At 45.7% G+C, this 17,097-nt stretch overlaps 1 protein-coding gene across 2 annotated transcripts in view; it reads right to left on the reverse strand.

Annotated features, from left to right (window-relative positions):
- The window catches only part of HSD17B4 (hydroxysteroid 17-beta dehydrogenase 4), a 509,464-nt gene that overhangs the window by 234,579 nt on the left and 257,788 nt on the right, over positions 1 to 17,097 (reverse strand). For both annotated transcript variants that reach the window (XM_075324972.1, XM_075324979.1), the window contains exons 13-14: positions 15,710 to 15,946; positions 5,946 to 5,997 (exon numbers count right to left, since the gene is read on the reverse strand). In XM_075324972.1, coding sequence (XP_075181087.1) covers positions 5,946 to 5,997; positions 15,710 to 15,946 — 289 coding nt within the window. The remainder of the gene's footprint in view (positions 1 to 5,945; positions 5,998 to 15,709; positions 15,947 to 17,097) is intronic.

The following is a 17,097-nucleotide window of genomic DNA, read 5'->3' on the forward strand; positions in this document are numbered from 1 at the left end:
TTTTTTATTTAAATAATTTAAAAAAGAAAAAAATGACGTGCGGTTCCCCCTAATTTTCATTCCCAGCCATGATAATGCCGGCTGGGGGCTGGTAGTCTCAGCCCACAGCCGCCCGGTATTCCAATAGATGTGACAATCCGGTTGCAATAGCGGCTCTTCTCGATTGCCCTGGAGAAGTGGCAATCAGGATAATAAGGGGTTAATAGCAGCACACAGCTGCTACTAAACCCTACGTAAGTAATGGCACAGGCATCTAATGAGATACCTCCATCACAGTAACCTGTACAATTATTTTCCCCAGTGCCGGATCCGGATCGTGCACCCGGAATTCTGGAACCGGATCCGACACCCGGAAATCTTTGAAACCGCGCGGATCCGGACTTTTACAGTTTGGATCCGTTCAGCCCTAGTCAACATACATCAATCTAAATAAGGGCAGAGAAGTGCTGGGCATCCCATGGCTGTGTGCCTATAGTCAGGACCCAGCCATTCTCTGCCCATATTCAGATTGATGTTTGTTGACACATGGTGAGGTTTTAATATTAGAAAGTGTAGGTACCGTCTCAATTTGGGTACACCTTGTCGCGGTGGGATGGCTTTACCCTTTTTTGATCATAATTGTGTTTACTAAAGTACCCTATGTTTAGTTATATGCACTATGCTTTCATTAGTTACAGCAGAGTATATGTTAATATTATTCTTATTTTGGGTTTTCTTTGTCTTATGGCCAGTGTGAATATGCACTTATAATGTGCACTATACCAATTCACGCTCCGGCTCATTTTTTTGTTTTTTCTATAGTATGTGAGTAACTAAAGTATGCCAGTATTCTGGTGTAAACAGCTAGGTAAAGTCACCTGAAGTGCAACTAAAGTGCAACTGAAGAAAGCTCGAAGCCTTTGTGACTTTCAGCGTTCTCATGCCATTTTCGCCCCAGGTCTGACAAAGTGGGCACAGCTGGGGTGGGAGAGGAACGTGGTGACTGCTGCTCGAAAAATTCATGACAACCAGTATTCACTACACAACAAATCTTACCCCAGCAGACACTGGGCACACGCAACTTGTCCGATGTTCCCAATTCATTAAGAGGTGTGCGCCTCCTAATGCATCAGAAACGTCTGACTTCAGCCCATCTCCTCATCAAGAGCAGCGTGAATAACGTCAGTCTCAAAGAATCAGGACCTATGTATGCAATTTAATATCTTTCCATGGTGACAACATAACATTTATCATTTTTGGCTTTTTGATTAAATAGTAATAAAAGCTGTTTTCATTGTGTTTTGCTGTAAGACGCCTATGCTTCAAATGGAATATTGCTATATCTTAGGGAACAATCAGTATACATTTCCTGTTATTTGTGTCTCAATAGGATTATCACACTGAAGACTTATCTTTAGGATGGGACATAAATATTAGATTTGGGGGGGGGGTGTCAACATTCAGCACCCCCACTGATTAGATGCTTCTAGCACTGCTAGCAGCTAGATGTAAACAGTGCGAACAAGACTGTGCTTTTTAGGCCTCCTTTTAAAGTTAGCGCTAGCGCCAAATTTAAAAAGGAGGCTCTGTCAAACACAGAGGGGCCACGGGAGAGCTGAAGACCCTACCCAAAGTCTCACCCCAAAGCACAAAAAGGATATTGAACAAAACTTCTCACGTGAATTACACAAGAACCAGGAAGTGGATTTTTTCACTATAGGTATCAGGTGTCAAACTCCGTGTCTTAGGCTATGTGCGCACGTTGCGTACAGTTCACTGCAGAAATTTCTGCAGCGATCTGAAGAGCACATGTGCGCTTTAAATCGCTGCAGAAATGTCCGTAGTGAAAGCAGATTCCATGCGCTCTGCCTGCAGCTCCTCCCATAGACAGAGCAGGAGCTGCCGGCAAAGCGCAGGAAAGAAGTGACATGTCACTTCTTTGAACGCAGCGCTTCGACAGTAGCCGAAGCGCTGCGCTCTAAAACGCCACGTGCGCACGGCCCCTGCACAATCTCCATAGACTGTGCAGGGGAGGCAGGACGCATGCAGTTATGCTGCGCTACAAAGCGCAGCGTAACTGCATGTATTTACGCAACGTGCGCACATAGCCTTACAGTTCTAGCAAATTGGATGGGATTTATAGAAATTGCATGTGTCATTCTTTTTTTTTTTTTAAAGGGGTTTTCCACTACTTAGACCAGAGATTCCCAACTCCAGTCCTCAAGGCACACCAACAGTGCATGTTTTCAGGATTTCCTAAGTATTGCACAGGTGATAATTGAATCACCTGCAAAGGTGCTGAATCCAACACCCATGCAATGCTAAAGAAATCCTGAAAACATGCACTGTTGGTGTGCCTTGAGGACTAGAGTTGGGAACCTCTGACTTAGACAACCCCTTCTCATTCCTCTTGTTCACCCCCGTAAGAAAATAAACTTGTACTCTTTTTTTTCAGTACGGCCGCGGTTCCAGTGATGTCTTAAGTCGCGTTCCTGGGGCCCACGTGACATTGTTATGATACGTGAGCCCCGTGATCAAATAGCGCCCGGCCTCTGTCTCTCCACCTTCTGACATTTCAGCAAGATGTAAGCGCTGTACTGACTTTCTACTCAAAATATCGTACGGCCGATAGCAGGGTGAAGGAAGCCAGTGCTGGTCGGTCACGTGGCTTGCGTGTCATAAAAATGTCATGTGAACCCTGGGAACGAGAATTCAGACATTGTTGGAACCGCGGCCACATCAGTGACAAGTATAGGCTTATTTATTTTTATGGGGGCGAACAAGGGAATGAATAGGATTATCCAAATAGTGGACATCTTCTTTCAGCGTAAACTGTTTCAAATCATGTTCATTTCTCTTGCTAGAACGCTGAGCTTTATGTGCAGATTTTTCCCATACAATTTCATTAAACATGGAAAATCTGCAGGTAAAAAAACATACATGCGTTTTTAATGCGTTTCCTAGGCGGAACTGTGTGTGACTATCAATATAGTATTGTCAAAGCCAATTATCAGAAGTTGAAAAAAGTAAACATGACGCACCAATAAAGGAAAAAAAAAACTAGCATTAAAAATGTAAAAAAAAAAAAAACAGGTAAAAAAACATTCACAAAACTGTAATTAAAAAAAAAAACAAAAAGTAACCCAATTCACTTAAAGGGAACATATCATGTGAGAAAACATTATTAACCTAGGATGATATGGGGTTCATCAGCAACAGGTCAATAGCGTTCTGAACCTGCCCGGCCGCTGCACAGACAAAACTCCCCCTGACAGGAGAAAATTAACGTACTCCTCCCAGCAACATTCCGCTTCCAGCCATAGGGGAGGCGCCTGCGCTGTTTCAGTCGCTGCTCAGTGTATGGCTAACAGCGTCTGTAACTGCAGCCACCTCCCACCCCACAACACTGTCACAACTAAAAAAAACTATTAAATGCTAAACAAAACGTTAATCTAAAATTATAACATTGTAACAAACTGATCTGCGACAGACAATGAAAACATAGCCACCCAGCTGGATTTCATTTCAAGATTTTTTATATTATATATATATGTATATACACACACACATATACATACACACAAATACATATACAGACCAAAAGTTTGGACACACCTTCTCATCTCTAGAACAACTGTTAAGAGGAGGCTTTGTGCAGCAGGCCATCATGGTAAAATAGCTGCTAGGAAACCACTGCTAAGGACAGGCAACAAGCAGAAGAGACTTGGTTGGGCTAAAGAACACAAGGAATGGACATTAGACCAGTGGAAATCTGTGCTTTAGTCTGATGAGTCCAAATTTGAGATCTTTGGATCCAACCACCGTGTCTTTGTAGAAAAGGTGAACAGATGGACTCTACATGCCTGGTTCCCACTGTGAAGCATGGAGGAGGAGTATGTGATGGTGTGGGGGTGCTTTGCTGGTGACACTGTTGGGGATTTATTCAAAATTGAAGGCATACTGAACCAGCATGGCTACCACAGCATCTTGCAGCGGCATGCTATTCCATCCAGTTTGCGTTTAGTTTGACCATCATTTATTTTGCAACAGGATAATGACCCCAACCACACTTCCAGGCTGTGTAAGGGCTATTTGTCTAAGAAGGAGAGTGATGGGGTGCTACGCCAGATGACCTGGTCTCCAGTCACCAGACCTGAACCCAATCGAGCTGGTTTGGGGGTGAGCTGGACCGCAGAGTGAAGGCAAAAGGGCGCTAAGCATCTCTGGGAACTCCTTCAAGACTGTTGTAAAACCATTTCCGGTGACTACCTCTTGAAGCTCATCAAGAAAATGCCAAGAGTGTGCAAAGTTGTAATGAAAGCAAAATGTGGCTACTTTGAAGAGCCTAGAATATAAGACATATTTTCAGTTGGTTCACACTTTTTTAAGTATTTCATTCCACATGTTTTAATTCATAGTTTTGATGCCTTCAATGTGAATCTACAATTTTAAGAGTCATGAATATAAAGAAAACTCTTTGAATGAGAAGGTGTCTGCAAACTTTTGGTCTGTACTATATATATATATATATATATATATATATATATATATAATTGCCTTATTCTGTCTGTCTGTCTGTCTGTCTTGCTCCAAAATTGTGTCCTTATGGTGACACAAAGCTGATTGGCCGCTGGGCTCGCCATGGCCCCGCCCCCCGCATGGATTGGCCGCTCGCCTCGCCTCGGCTCCTCCTCCGCATGGATTGGCCGCTCGCCTCGCCTCGGATCCGTTCCCCCCGCACGGATTGGCCACCACTCACACTCAGACGCACACTCACACGCACACTCACACGCACACTCACATGCACACTCGCACAGACTCACGCACAGACACACAAATATACGCACATACCGCACAACACACACATTGCACAAAACATACCTCCCCCCAAAACACACACACACCCACACAAACCGCGCAACACACATACACAACGATACAGACACACAGCGCTCCACAAATAACGACACACAACGCAACACACAAACAACACCGCTCTCACCCCCCGCTACACCCAGACAACACCCAGAACATGTACAGCCCCTACACAAACACTTGGTAACTACACACAACAACATATATATATATATATATATATATATATATATATATATATATATATATATATATATATATATATATAACAAAAATCATACATTAACTACACAATACGTAAATTCTAGAATACCCGATGCGTAGAATCGGGCCACCTTCTAGTATATATATATATATATATATATATATATATATATATATATATATATATATAATGCTGGGTATTCTACATCAATGTACACTGGCAGATGGATGCTAAAAAAAACAGCGTGTATCGTGTGGTATATGTTTCTTTGCAGTTTCTTTATCCGTATAGTAAAGCACATTTGGCCTGGGGGAAACCGAAAGAGCCCACTTTTAGTCTTTATGTGTGTAAACAGTGGAATGGATCCAGCAAGAAATTCCGAAGTCCAGGTGGCAGTAAAAAATTCTTTTATACTTTACTGAGCATTATTAAAAATAATTCAGAGCTCTTGACATGTAGTATATGCAGGACGCATGCAGAAACGGATGACGGGTTTCGACGGGACAATACGCCCTCCTAGTGGTCCAAGCTGACACATCATCAGGAGGATTCAGTTATATCAGAGCTGTGGCAGGTGAGCTGGTCTATTTTATGTGTGGTGCTATACATATACACGAGAAATAATCATGAAGATAATAGTCGACAGAACCGACAGATAGTTTCCACTACGTGCCTGTAAGTTCTTAGTATAAAAAAAAACAAAAAAAAAAAATAGTCCCAGATATTCCCTTTAAAGTGCAACTTTTTCAAATGAGCATTAAAGGCAGTGCAGAACGCCAACAATTATCCATGATAAGATCTCTCTGCTATCCTCTGTGTTTGCTCCTTTATCTAGTCTGCTAAATGGAATTAAAGGAAATATTTTTTCACAAAAGTTGACACTTACCTGATGTTGGAATAGGCTTATACAATTCAAGATACTGCTCCCCGTGAAGCACCTGGGAATAAAAGAAAATCTAATCAAACCTAATAGACTCTAATATACTAATGATCCTCTTTAGTACACCTTTATTAAGACCGTGATGACCGTTCTGGGTTTCTATCTGTTACTTAATGAACATAAAGTAACCCTGATTGTCTTGGTGCCCAGTAAACAATGATGAAATATGTACTGTACTCCTCTCAAACTTCACTGGCGTCCTATAGGAAAGGTCATGCTAAATTAGGCCTGAAGAACTCCTATGTGTATCTTTCTATTATTGCTCCATTGGGAGGATACATTATATACCTGTTTGTAAGCCTCGCTCTCTGCTCGTCTGTCCTGGGCCCTTCTATTCCCACATGTCTCTCTAGTACACAGTTAGTGCTGCCCTCGGTTTCCTCCTTGCATTACTGAATGCTGCAGTGCAGACAATCATAGAGCCATGCACAGAGCCGGACACCGCAGAGTCTACGCTGCGCAGAAACTCCCACCATTGCTCGGTTAGCTGCTGTACTCTAAGCTGTTATTTTCTGTACAATTTAGAATTTATTGAACAAAAAACCATAACACTTTATAATGCTAATTCATACAGATATGTGCCTGAAAACAACAAATGCATAAGTGGGTTATCGCCGATTAGTTATTACACATTGAAGAATGTGTGCAGTTTAGCAACAGGGAGCTTGGTCCAGACAAATCGCTCCGTAGTTGCAGAACAAATGTATTTGTCAAAGCAAACATGTAGCCCAGGGCTCGAGATTTCTCGGCTCTCCGAAAATTGTGCATTCCAGAAAAGTTGCAGTAGATTAACTATGATCAAACATCTTGTTTTAAGGGGAAACTGACAAAAAAATATATATATACACACACATTATAAATTGAATGTATGTAAATATATTCACAAACATATATACAAGTACACAAGGAGAGTTCATCCTCTGGCCCACTGGCCACATGCAGCCTGAGATGGCTATGAATGTGGCTCAACACAGAAGAACATGAAAGGGCTACAGAAGGGCCCGTACTGGCCATCAAACCAAATGGATGCCAGCCCTTTGATTTTTCTGCAAAGTAGTACCCTACACGCACACACCATTCACTATTGAATGCCCCCAAGATGCAAACAAGGCTTTATTAAGTACAACAATGGCCAATGCCAAAGTCAATGTTCTTTTTAGAAAAAGTTCCAATCAACCATTATAGCTCTGAAGCGACAGTCAGTGTGAGCTGAATTGACTCAGGTGCTCATCAGGCAGATGGCAGCATGCAGTTGTCCCCCATTACTATTTTAGGGGGAGACTCACTGTATCTTACAGCACAATCTCAGTGTCCTACGTGATGTATAGAGCACAATTTCAGTGTATCCTACATGATGTACACAGCACAATCTCAGTGTATCCTACGTGATGTACACAGCACAATCTCAGTGTATCCTACGTGATGTACACAGCACAATCTCACTGTATCCTACGTGATGTACACAGCACAATCTCACTGTATCCTACGTGATGTACACAGCACAATCTCACTGTATCCTACGTGATGTACACAGCACAATCTCAGTGTATCCTACGTGATGTACACAGCACAATCTCAGTGTATCCTACGTGATGTACACAGCAAAATCTCACTGTATCCTACGTGATGTACACAGCACAATCTCACTGTATCCTACGTGATGTACACAGCACAATCTCACTGTATCCTACGTGATGTACACAGCACAATCTCACTGTATCCTACGTGATGTACACAGCACAATATGTATCCTACGTGATGTATAGAGCACAATCTCACTGTATCCTACGTGATGTACACAGCACAATCTCACTGTATCCTACGTGATGTACACAGCACAATGTGTATCCTACGTGATGTATAGAGCACAATCTCACTGTATCCTACGTGATGTACACAGCACAATATGTATCCTACGTGATGTATAGAGCACAATCTCAGTGTATCCTACGTGATGTACACAGCACAATCTCACTGTATCCTACGTGATGTACACAGCACAATCTCACTCTATCCTACGTGATGTACACCGCACAATCTCACTATATCATGCGTGATGTACACAGCACAATCTCACTGTATCCTACGTGATGTACACATCACAATGTGTGTCCTACGTGATGTATAGAGCACAATCTCACTGTATCCTACGTGATGTATAGAGCACAATCTCACTGTATCCTACGTGATGTACACAGCACAATCTCACTGTATCCTTTGTGATGTACACAGCACAATCTCACTCTATCCTACGTGATGTACACAGCACAATGTGTGTCCTACGTGATGTATAGAGCACAATCTCAGTGTATCCTACGTGATGTACACAGCACAATCTCAGTGTATCCTACGTGATGTACACAGCACAATGTGTATCCTACGTGATGTACACAGCACAATCTCACTGTATCCTACGTGATGTACGCAGCACAATCTCAGTGTATCCTACATGATGTACACAGCACAATCTCACTGTATCCTACGTGATGTACACAGCACAATCTCACCGTATCCTACGTGATGTACACAGTACAATCTCAATCCTAAGCACCCATCCAATTTAGTAAAAAATTGTTTAACAAAGAAAAATGTTCACCTGTTGCAATGGCCAAGCCAATCACATGATTAAAGCCCTAAAGAGCACCTTTGATCTGAGTTAGGGTGACTAGTTGGGGCCCCTACCTATAGCAAGAAAGATGAATTGTTTGCAGATTTGCAAATGGAATGGAGCAAGTCCCCTCAAGATGTCTGGAATACCCTAGTGGCTTCAATGCCCCATCGGTGTGGTGCAGTCACTAACGCAAGAGGTTATGCTACAAAATACTAAAGTTATGCCATTGTGAACAATGAATATATCAAAAAGACTGACCCGCACATCCGACAGGTGTGAACAGGTGTTAGAGGAAAACACAATCTAACTACAAAACACATACAGCTGCACTCTAAAATGCCAGCAATGAATACGGTAATTCTGTTACTGCATTACTGCTATAGTGATATCTAAAAAAAAAAGATATTTAGCTTATGTATTGGCCAATGCATGTGAGCCCGGTCACCATGGCAAGGCGTATCTCAATATACTGGAATCCTAACTCAAATGCCTCTACCTGGGTTAAAAACCTACATGTCTGGGCAGCTAGGATCCAGCTATAAAAGAGGATGGACACAGCCTGGTAAAAGGGCAGAGTGCTCAGTCAGACAGAAATGCATTTCTGGGGGTCAGGGGGGAATAAAGAAAATACGCCCCCAAAAAAACTTACCACAAGGATACTTTGTATGACACACATAATAACACACAGATCTCTGATGTAATGACAGTCTGTGTTGAGAGACAAGAACTGCAGGTAGAGGTGTTTGTAATGACACACAGTTCTGCTCGACTCCTACTTCTCTGGGGGGAGGTGTTCTATTTTTCCCTTGCATGATGCCACCTGCTTATGAATAGCCAACGTCATTAAAGGTACCGTCATACATAATGAGATCGCTAGTAAGATCGCTGCTGTCACGGTTTCTGTGACGCAGTAGCGATCCCGTTAGCAATCTCGTTATGTGTGACACTTACCAGCGATCAGGCCCCTGCTGTGAGATCTCTAGTCGCTGCAGAATGGTCCAGGCCATTTTCTTAAAAAGGCGACGTCCTGCTGGGCAGGACCCATCGCTGTGTTTGGCACTGTGTGACAGGGTCACAGTGACTGCTGAGATCGTTATACAGGTCGCTACTGCGACCTGTATTGTTCCTGCATCACTGGTAAGATCTGACTGTGTGACATCTCACCAGCGACCTCCCAGCGACTTACCAGCGATCCCTATCAGGTCGCATCGTTTTCGGGATCGCTGGTAAGTCGTTGTGTGTGACTGGGCCTTAAAGGGTAAAAGTCAACTCCCCCAGAGACTAATCTTTGCTAATGCCGCTGTGGTCTTAGCAAAAATTACAATAAAAACTTTACAAGCTAATGTCTCTGCAGGGGAAAATAGAAAGTAAAGATAAAAATGACATTTTATGGCCAAACTGGTGAAAGGTTCTCTTTAAAGACAACATATTTCTATTTACACAGACTCTGGGCAGTACGTAACAAAAAAAATTGCCTGCCGACTAGAAGAAGCAACAGAGAAACAAAGTCACAAAGAGTAAGTGCACTTAGCCTAAAGTATATGTTAGGAGCTGTGCATGACCTATGCTTTAATATTTCCAAAAAACATTATTTACCAGAATCAGGCCAAAAATGCGTTATTTTGACCTCTGTCTGGCTTGTATGCTACTGTATACCATGGGTTTATCTGTGTGAGAAAGTGCAGCTGACTGAGGGCTCCTACATAGAGCCATTGCAAATAAAAACTTACTATGTAGTTTAAATAAATATATTATATATATATATATATATATATATATATATATATATATATATATATATATATTCACACAATAGCTTTAGAAAATGGACCACTTTTTTCATATGGAGGAATTGTGGGCCTGATAAACAAAGTCCAAAATTGCTGCAGTTTTTACTACCGCGTTTGCTCAGAAAAATCCACCATTAATTTCAGTACTAAGGGAAAAGTCATGCCATAAGCATTCACACAGCTATAACCCACCCTTATTGTCATAATTTAATGGAATGAGAAGATCAATATATTAAAACACTAGAAGGTGGCCCGATTCTACGCATCGGGTATTCTAGAATTTACGTATTGTGTAGTTAATGTAAGATTTTTGTTATATATATCTATATATATATATAGATGTTGTTGTCTGTAGTTACCAAGTGTTTGTGTAGGAGCTGTACATGTTCTGGGTGTTGTCTGGGTGTGGCGGGGGGTGAGAGCGGTGTTGTGTGTGTTGCGTTGTTTGTGGAGCGCTGTGTGTCTGTAGCGTTGTGTGTGTGTGTGTTGCGCGGTTTGTGTGGGTGTGGTGTGTTTTGGGGGGAGGTATGTTTTGTGCAATGTGTGTGTTGCATGATATGTGCGTATATTTATGTATGCCGCGGTGTTTGTGTGTTGGGTGTTGTGTGTGTGCAGCATTGTCTGTGTGTGTGGGTGTCTGTGTAGGGCGGTGTTTGTGGTTCCCAGTGTGTGTGTGGTGTGTTGTGTGTGTTGGGGGAGGTGTGCACCTCCCATCGTGCTCCATCCGCCATGCTGCGCACCCCCCATCGTGCTCCATCCGCCATGCTGCGCACTACCAAACGTGCTCCATCTGCCATGCTGCGCACTCCCAAACGTGCTCCATCCGCCATGCTGCGCACTCCCAAACGTGCTCCGTCTGCCATGCTGCGCACTCCCAAACATGCTCCATCCGCCATGCTGCGCACTCCTCATCGTGCTCCATCCCCCATGCTGCGCACCCCCCATCGTGCACCATCCCCCATGCTGCACCAGCATCAGCCTCTCTGCCCCCAGCATCAGCCTCTCTCCTCCCAGCATCAGTCTCTCTCCTCCCAGCATCAGCCTCTCTCCTCCCAGCATCAGCCTCTCTCCTCCCAGCATCAGCCTCTCTGTCCCCAGCATCAGCCTCTCTCCTCCCAGCCTCAGCCTCCCCCAGCATCAGCCTCCCTTCTCCCAGCCTTCCCCAGGATCAGCTTTCCCCTCCCAGCCTCCCTCAGCATCAGCCTCTCTCCTCCCAGCCTCAGCCTCTCTCCTTCCAGCCTCCCCCAGCATCAGCCTCTCTCCTTCCAGCCTCCCTCAGCATCAGCCTCCCCTTCCCAGCCTTCCCCAGGATCAGCCTCTCTCCTCCCAGCCTCCTTCCTCCCAGCCTCCCCCTCCCAGCCTCCCTCAGCATCAGCCTTCCCCTCCCAGTCTCCCCCAGCATCAGCCTCTCTCCTTCCAGCCTCCCCCAGCATCAGCCTCCCCAAGCATCAGCCTCCACCAGCATCAGCCTCCCTCGTCCCAGCCTCCCCCAGCATCAGCCTCCCCCAGCATCAGCGTCCCCCTCCCAGCCTCCCCCAGCATCAGCCTGTCTCCTCCCAGCATCAGCCTCTCTCCTCCCAGCATCAGCCTCTCCTCTCTGTCCCCAGCATCAGCCTCTCTCCTCCCAGCCTTCCCCAGCATCAGCTTCTCTCCTCCCAGCCTCCCCCAGCATCAGCCTCCCCCAGCATCAGCCTCTCTCCTTCCAGCCTCCCCCAGCATCAGCCTCCCATTCCCAGCCTTCCCCAGGATCAGCCTCTCTCCTCCCAGCCTCCGTCCTCCCAGCCTTCCCTAGCATCAGCTTTCCCCTCCCAGCCTCCCTCAGCATCAGCCTTCCCCAGCATCAGCCTCTCTCCTCCCAGCCTCAGCCTCTCTCCTTCTAGCCTCCCGCAGCATCAGCTTCTCTCCTCCCAGCCTCCCCCAGCATCAGCCTCCCCCAGCATCAGCCTCTCTCCTTCCAGCCTCCCCCAGCATCAGCCTCCCATTCCCAGCCTTCCCCAGGATCAGCCTCTCTCCTCCCAGCCTCCGTCCTCCCAGCCTTCCCTAGCATCAGCTTTCCCCTCCCAGCCTCCCTCAGCATCAGCCTTCCCCAGCATCAGCCTCTCTCCTCCCAGCCTCAGCCTCTCTCCTTCTAGCCTCCCGCAGCATCAGCCTCTCTCCTTCCAGCCTCCCCCAGCATCAGCCTCCCCAAGCATCAGCCTCCACCAGCATCAGCCTCCCTCGTCCCAGCCTCCCCCAGCATCAGCCTCCCCCAGCATCAGCGTCCCCCTCCCAGCCTCCCCCAGCATCAGCCTGTCTCCTCCCAGCATCAGCCTCTCTCCTCCCAGCATCAGCCTCTCTCCTCCCAGCATCAGCCTCTCCTCTCTGTCCCCAGCATCAGCCTCTCTCCTCCCAGCCTTCCCCAGCATCAGCTTCTCTCCTCCCAGCCTCCCCCAGCATCAGCCTCCCCCAGCATCAGCCTCTCTCCTTCCAGCCTCCCCCAGCATCAGCCTCCCATTCCCAGCCTTCCCCAGGATCAGCCTCTCTCCTCCCAGCCTCCGTCCTCCCAGCCTTTCGCTAGCATCAGCTTTCCCCTCCCAGCCTCCCTCAGCATCAGCCTTCCCCAGCATCAGCCTCTCTCCTCCCAGCCTCAGCCTCTCTCCTTCTAGCCTCCCGCAGCATCAGCCTCTCTCCTTCCAGCCTCCCTCAGCATCAGCCTCCCCTTCCCAGCCTTCCCCAGGATCAGCCTCTCTCCTCCCAGCCTCCTTCCTCCCAGCCTCCCCCTCCCAGCCTCCTTCAGCATCAGCCTTCCCCTCCCAGCCTTCCCCAAGATCAGCCTCTCTGCTCCCAGCCTCCTCCAGCACGCCATGCTCCTCTGCCGACACTCACACACCCGATCGCATACACTCACACACACCCGATCACATACACTCACACACACCCGATCGCATACACTCACACACACCCGATCGCATACACTCACACACACCCAATCGCATACACTCACACACACACAGACACTGACGATATCGCACATACGCGCTCACACTCACAACATCCGGAGATACCACATGCTTCTGGCCATGTGATCCTCCGTCAGGTCCTGGAAGGTCACAACAGCACAGTATCGAGGCCGAGAAGCAAGCGATATCGCCGGATGCTGTGAGTGTGTGGATGCGATGTGATGTGTGTGTGAGGTGTGTGTGAGAGTGAGTGTGATCTGATGTGTGTGTATGTGTGTGCTGTTATGTGTGTGCGTGTGGATCTTCCGCCGCTGCAGGACCGTGATGCGCTTGTAACCATGCGAGCATGGTTACCAACGCATCCACACCACTCCCGTGCGAGCGGGGGATGGGGGGGGGGGGGGAGTACAGTACTCACCTCCGTGACAGCCGTGTCAGTTCGGGGAATGATGCGCGGGGGGGGGGGGGGGGGGAGGGGGGGGGTCGAGTACAGTACTCACCTCCGTGACAGCCGTGTCAGTTCGGGGAATGCGCGGGGGGGGAGGGGGCGGGGCCAGAGCTAGCGTGCATTGCGTGAGGGGGGCGGGGCGTGGCGTGGCCGAATTGCCAATGCCTGCAGGGTGCCGGGCGAGAGGCCAATCTGTGGGGGGGCGGAGCCTGGGCGAGCGGCTGGCCAATCCGTGTGGGGGCGCAGCCTGGGCGAGCGGCCAATCCGTGGGAGGGGCGGGGCCATGGCGTGCCCAGCGGCCAATCAGCTTTGTGTCACCGTAAGGACACAATTTTGGAGCATGACAGACAGACAGACAGACAGAGACAGAATAAGGCAATTATATATATAGATGGCTTCATCATAACTTGGAAATGAAGTAAGAGCTTGCAATCTAACACTACATTTGACCCCTGTTCAGCCTTCTTGGTGTGGACAGGTAATTGGCTTGGTACATCTGCTGTAAAGCAGTCAAGAAACGGCTTTTGTAAATACAGAGCTTGAAAAGCCCCTGGAGTCAGCTCAGCTGAATTTCAAAAAACTAACAATAGCCGGATCAGAACCAGAGCCATATTATAAATATTTAGATTCTTGTGGCATTCATAATTATGGTAGACACATTTGAACAGAATTGTGACACTGGCCAATGAGTTCCAAATTAATATTGGGTAGATGATATCTCTTCACATTCTTGCCCTCTCCATAATAACCCCCACACACTGCCCCTCTGTAATATAATCCTCAAACTAATCCTTTCAATAATGTCCTCCCCCTAAAAACTTCCCCTTCATATAATATCTCCCACATACTACATCTTTGCATAAAGTCCCCCACACTCCTCCTTATAGATGTCCTCTTTTACAACCTCCCCAATTGCTCCATAATGTCCCAATTTGATTCATAAAGTCCCATATTGCTTCATAATATACCAATTTGCTCCAGAATATCCTCTATTGCCCCACAATGTCCTAAATTGCTTCATAATGTCCCTCATTGCCCCATAATGTCCCTCATTTCCTTATAAAGTCCCCCATTGTGCTGCAATATCCCACTTTGCTCAATGATGCCCCCTATTGCCTTGTGATGTCCCTTGTAAAGTAACACCAATCTTTCCCTACCACAGCCCCCTGATCTAAAAATTATTCTACATCTAATCACCGGCTCCTTTTGGAGTACTTACTGGAGTCTGCACTATTGTAAGCCTGGCGCCAGTAGCAGTGTGATGATGTCAGCAGCATGCTAACCTCATCACGCCACTGCACAAAGAGGCCGGGGCTGACTAGCTCTCCTGTGCCCCAGTCCTGGAGCTGCACTGAAAGACACAAATATATGAAGAAGGGAGCAGTGTCTCTAGGTTTCTGCATACTGCATGTTGTACAGACCTGGACTATAGCAGTATTAAAGGGCCTTTGGTGATATTCTACAGTCTTAACCTCAGAAACTATAGTGAAAATACAGACCTTGTATTATCACTGCAGTTTGTGCTTAAAACGCTGGGGTCCTGGGCAGCTGCCCAGTTTGCCTGACCCTAACGCCGATCCTGGCAGCGGGATATCTGCGTGATCTCCCGGGCAGTCTCCATCCGTCTCAGAGACACTTGTTTCAAATAAAGATTTTAATAAAATAACATCAAGCAAAAACAAAGTTGGAATTATGGTTAAATGTGAAGAATCATCAAGCATAAAACTACCTGTTTTGTTAATATGTCTCAACTTCAATCCACCAGACCATAAATTAAAATCCGTGCATAAAATGCACTTTTTGGATATAAAACTGTAATTTCCCCCAAAAATTAAATTCAAAAGAATACCACCATATAATTTACATACTAAAGCATGCATCATCAGACCTACTACAAAGCTTAGATATGGACTAGAACTTACTTGTGTAAAATCAATATTTAGACCTGGTACTGAAGCAAGTCCTCCACCCATAAAAGCAGCCTGGGAAAGAATGACTCCGAATGTTGGTAAACAGCTGAAGTCTTCACTTGCTTCAAAAAGGAACTTCAGGTGGTCTGGCTCCTTGGTGGACATGCCAACTCCAAGGGCATAAAGAATAGGTTGCACGTGGTTGTACTGGTACACGGTGGAAGGTAGCTTCTTTCCAATGGCCTGAGCCTACAAGCAACAAGAATTGAATTTAATCAAAATGCAATGCAAACATTTGTAACAAAAGATCTGACGGTACTACCACCATCTGACATTTCCATTTTAGTAACTCATTTCGGGCCATTTTTTTAGAACTCTATATTGTGCCATTGAATAATTACAACTATTATCTTTCCCCTTATACAGGTGGTGGGTGCCTACACAGTCTCCCCCGGGCAGTATCAATGACACTCTCCCAACTAGCATCATCCAGACATTTATAGTAAGAATAAAAAGGAATGGCAGTAAAACAGACATACCAGGTCGGAACTGGTCAGCCCCAATTACCATTTCCGTTTCAATTGTCAGCTGCAGTGGTGCTGAAGAGGGACTAGTCCCAGTCTCCTCATTTCATGCCCATTCATTTTTGAGTGGGACAAAGTGGGTATGCTAGGAGAGAGGAGACTGGGACTAGTCTTGCTGCAGCCCCACCTACAAGGAGGGCCGCTAATTGGTACGTCATTTTTCTTTATATTACTATGGCTGATAGATCAGTACTGTATTAAAGTTCACAGTGTCATCCCCTGTTTATTCAGATAAATTGGGCTGACTGGTTCTGTTTCAAGGGGTATTTCCATCTCCAAAATCCTATCCCAATATGTGGTGGGTGTAATAAAAATGATATTAGCAAACACCTCCAATTAGGAATGTAGTATAGTTCTTCTGATTCACTATGTTACTTACCTCATGTTCAGGGCAATGCATAACTTTAGGTATTCATGGTTACGACCACTAACAGCTAAGTAAAACTGACTATATACATGGATGTAACCATGGATACCTAAGGTCCTCTAATGCCCTGCACATGAGGTAAGCGACATAATGAATCAAAAGAACTGTACAATATATCTAATTGGAGGTATTTGATATTATTATTATTATTACAACATCTCCTACATATTGGAATAGGACCTTGGAGCTGGGAATACCCCTTTAAGTGTCAATATACAACATCAACCATGTCACTAAATATTTATTCTTGACAGTATCAATCCTGAGTATTTTTGGACAAATGTATCCAATATTTTAATCCTCTAACCTTATTATCTCTGGAGGAACACTAAGCCGATTCATACGGCATATCTCAGATAGCCCTGTGTATATATATATATATATATATA

Source organism: Anomaloglossus baeobatrachus, chromosome 1 (genome assembly GCF_048569485.1).
Source record: "Anomaloglossus baeobatrachus isolate aAnoBae1 chromosome 1, aAnoBae1.hap1, whole genome shotgun sequence".
NCBI lineage: Eukaryota > Metazoa > Chordata > Amphibia > Anura > Aromobatidae > Anomaloglossus > Anomaloglossus baeobatrachus.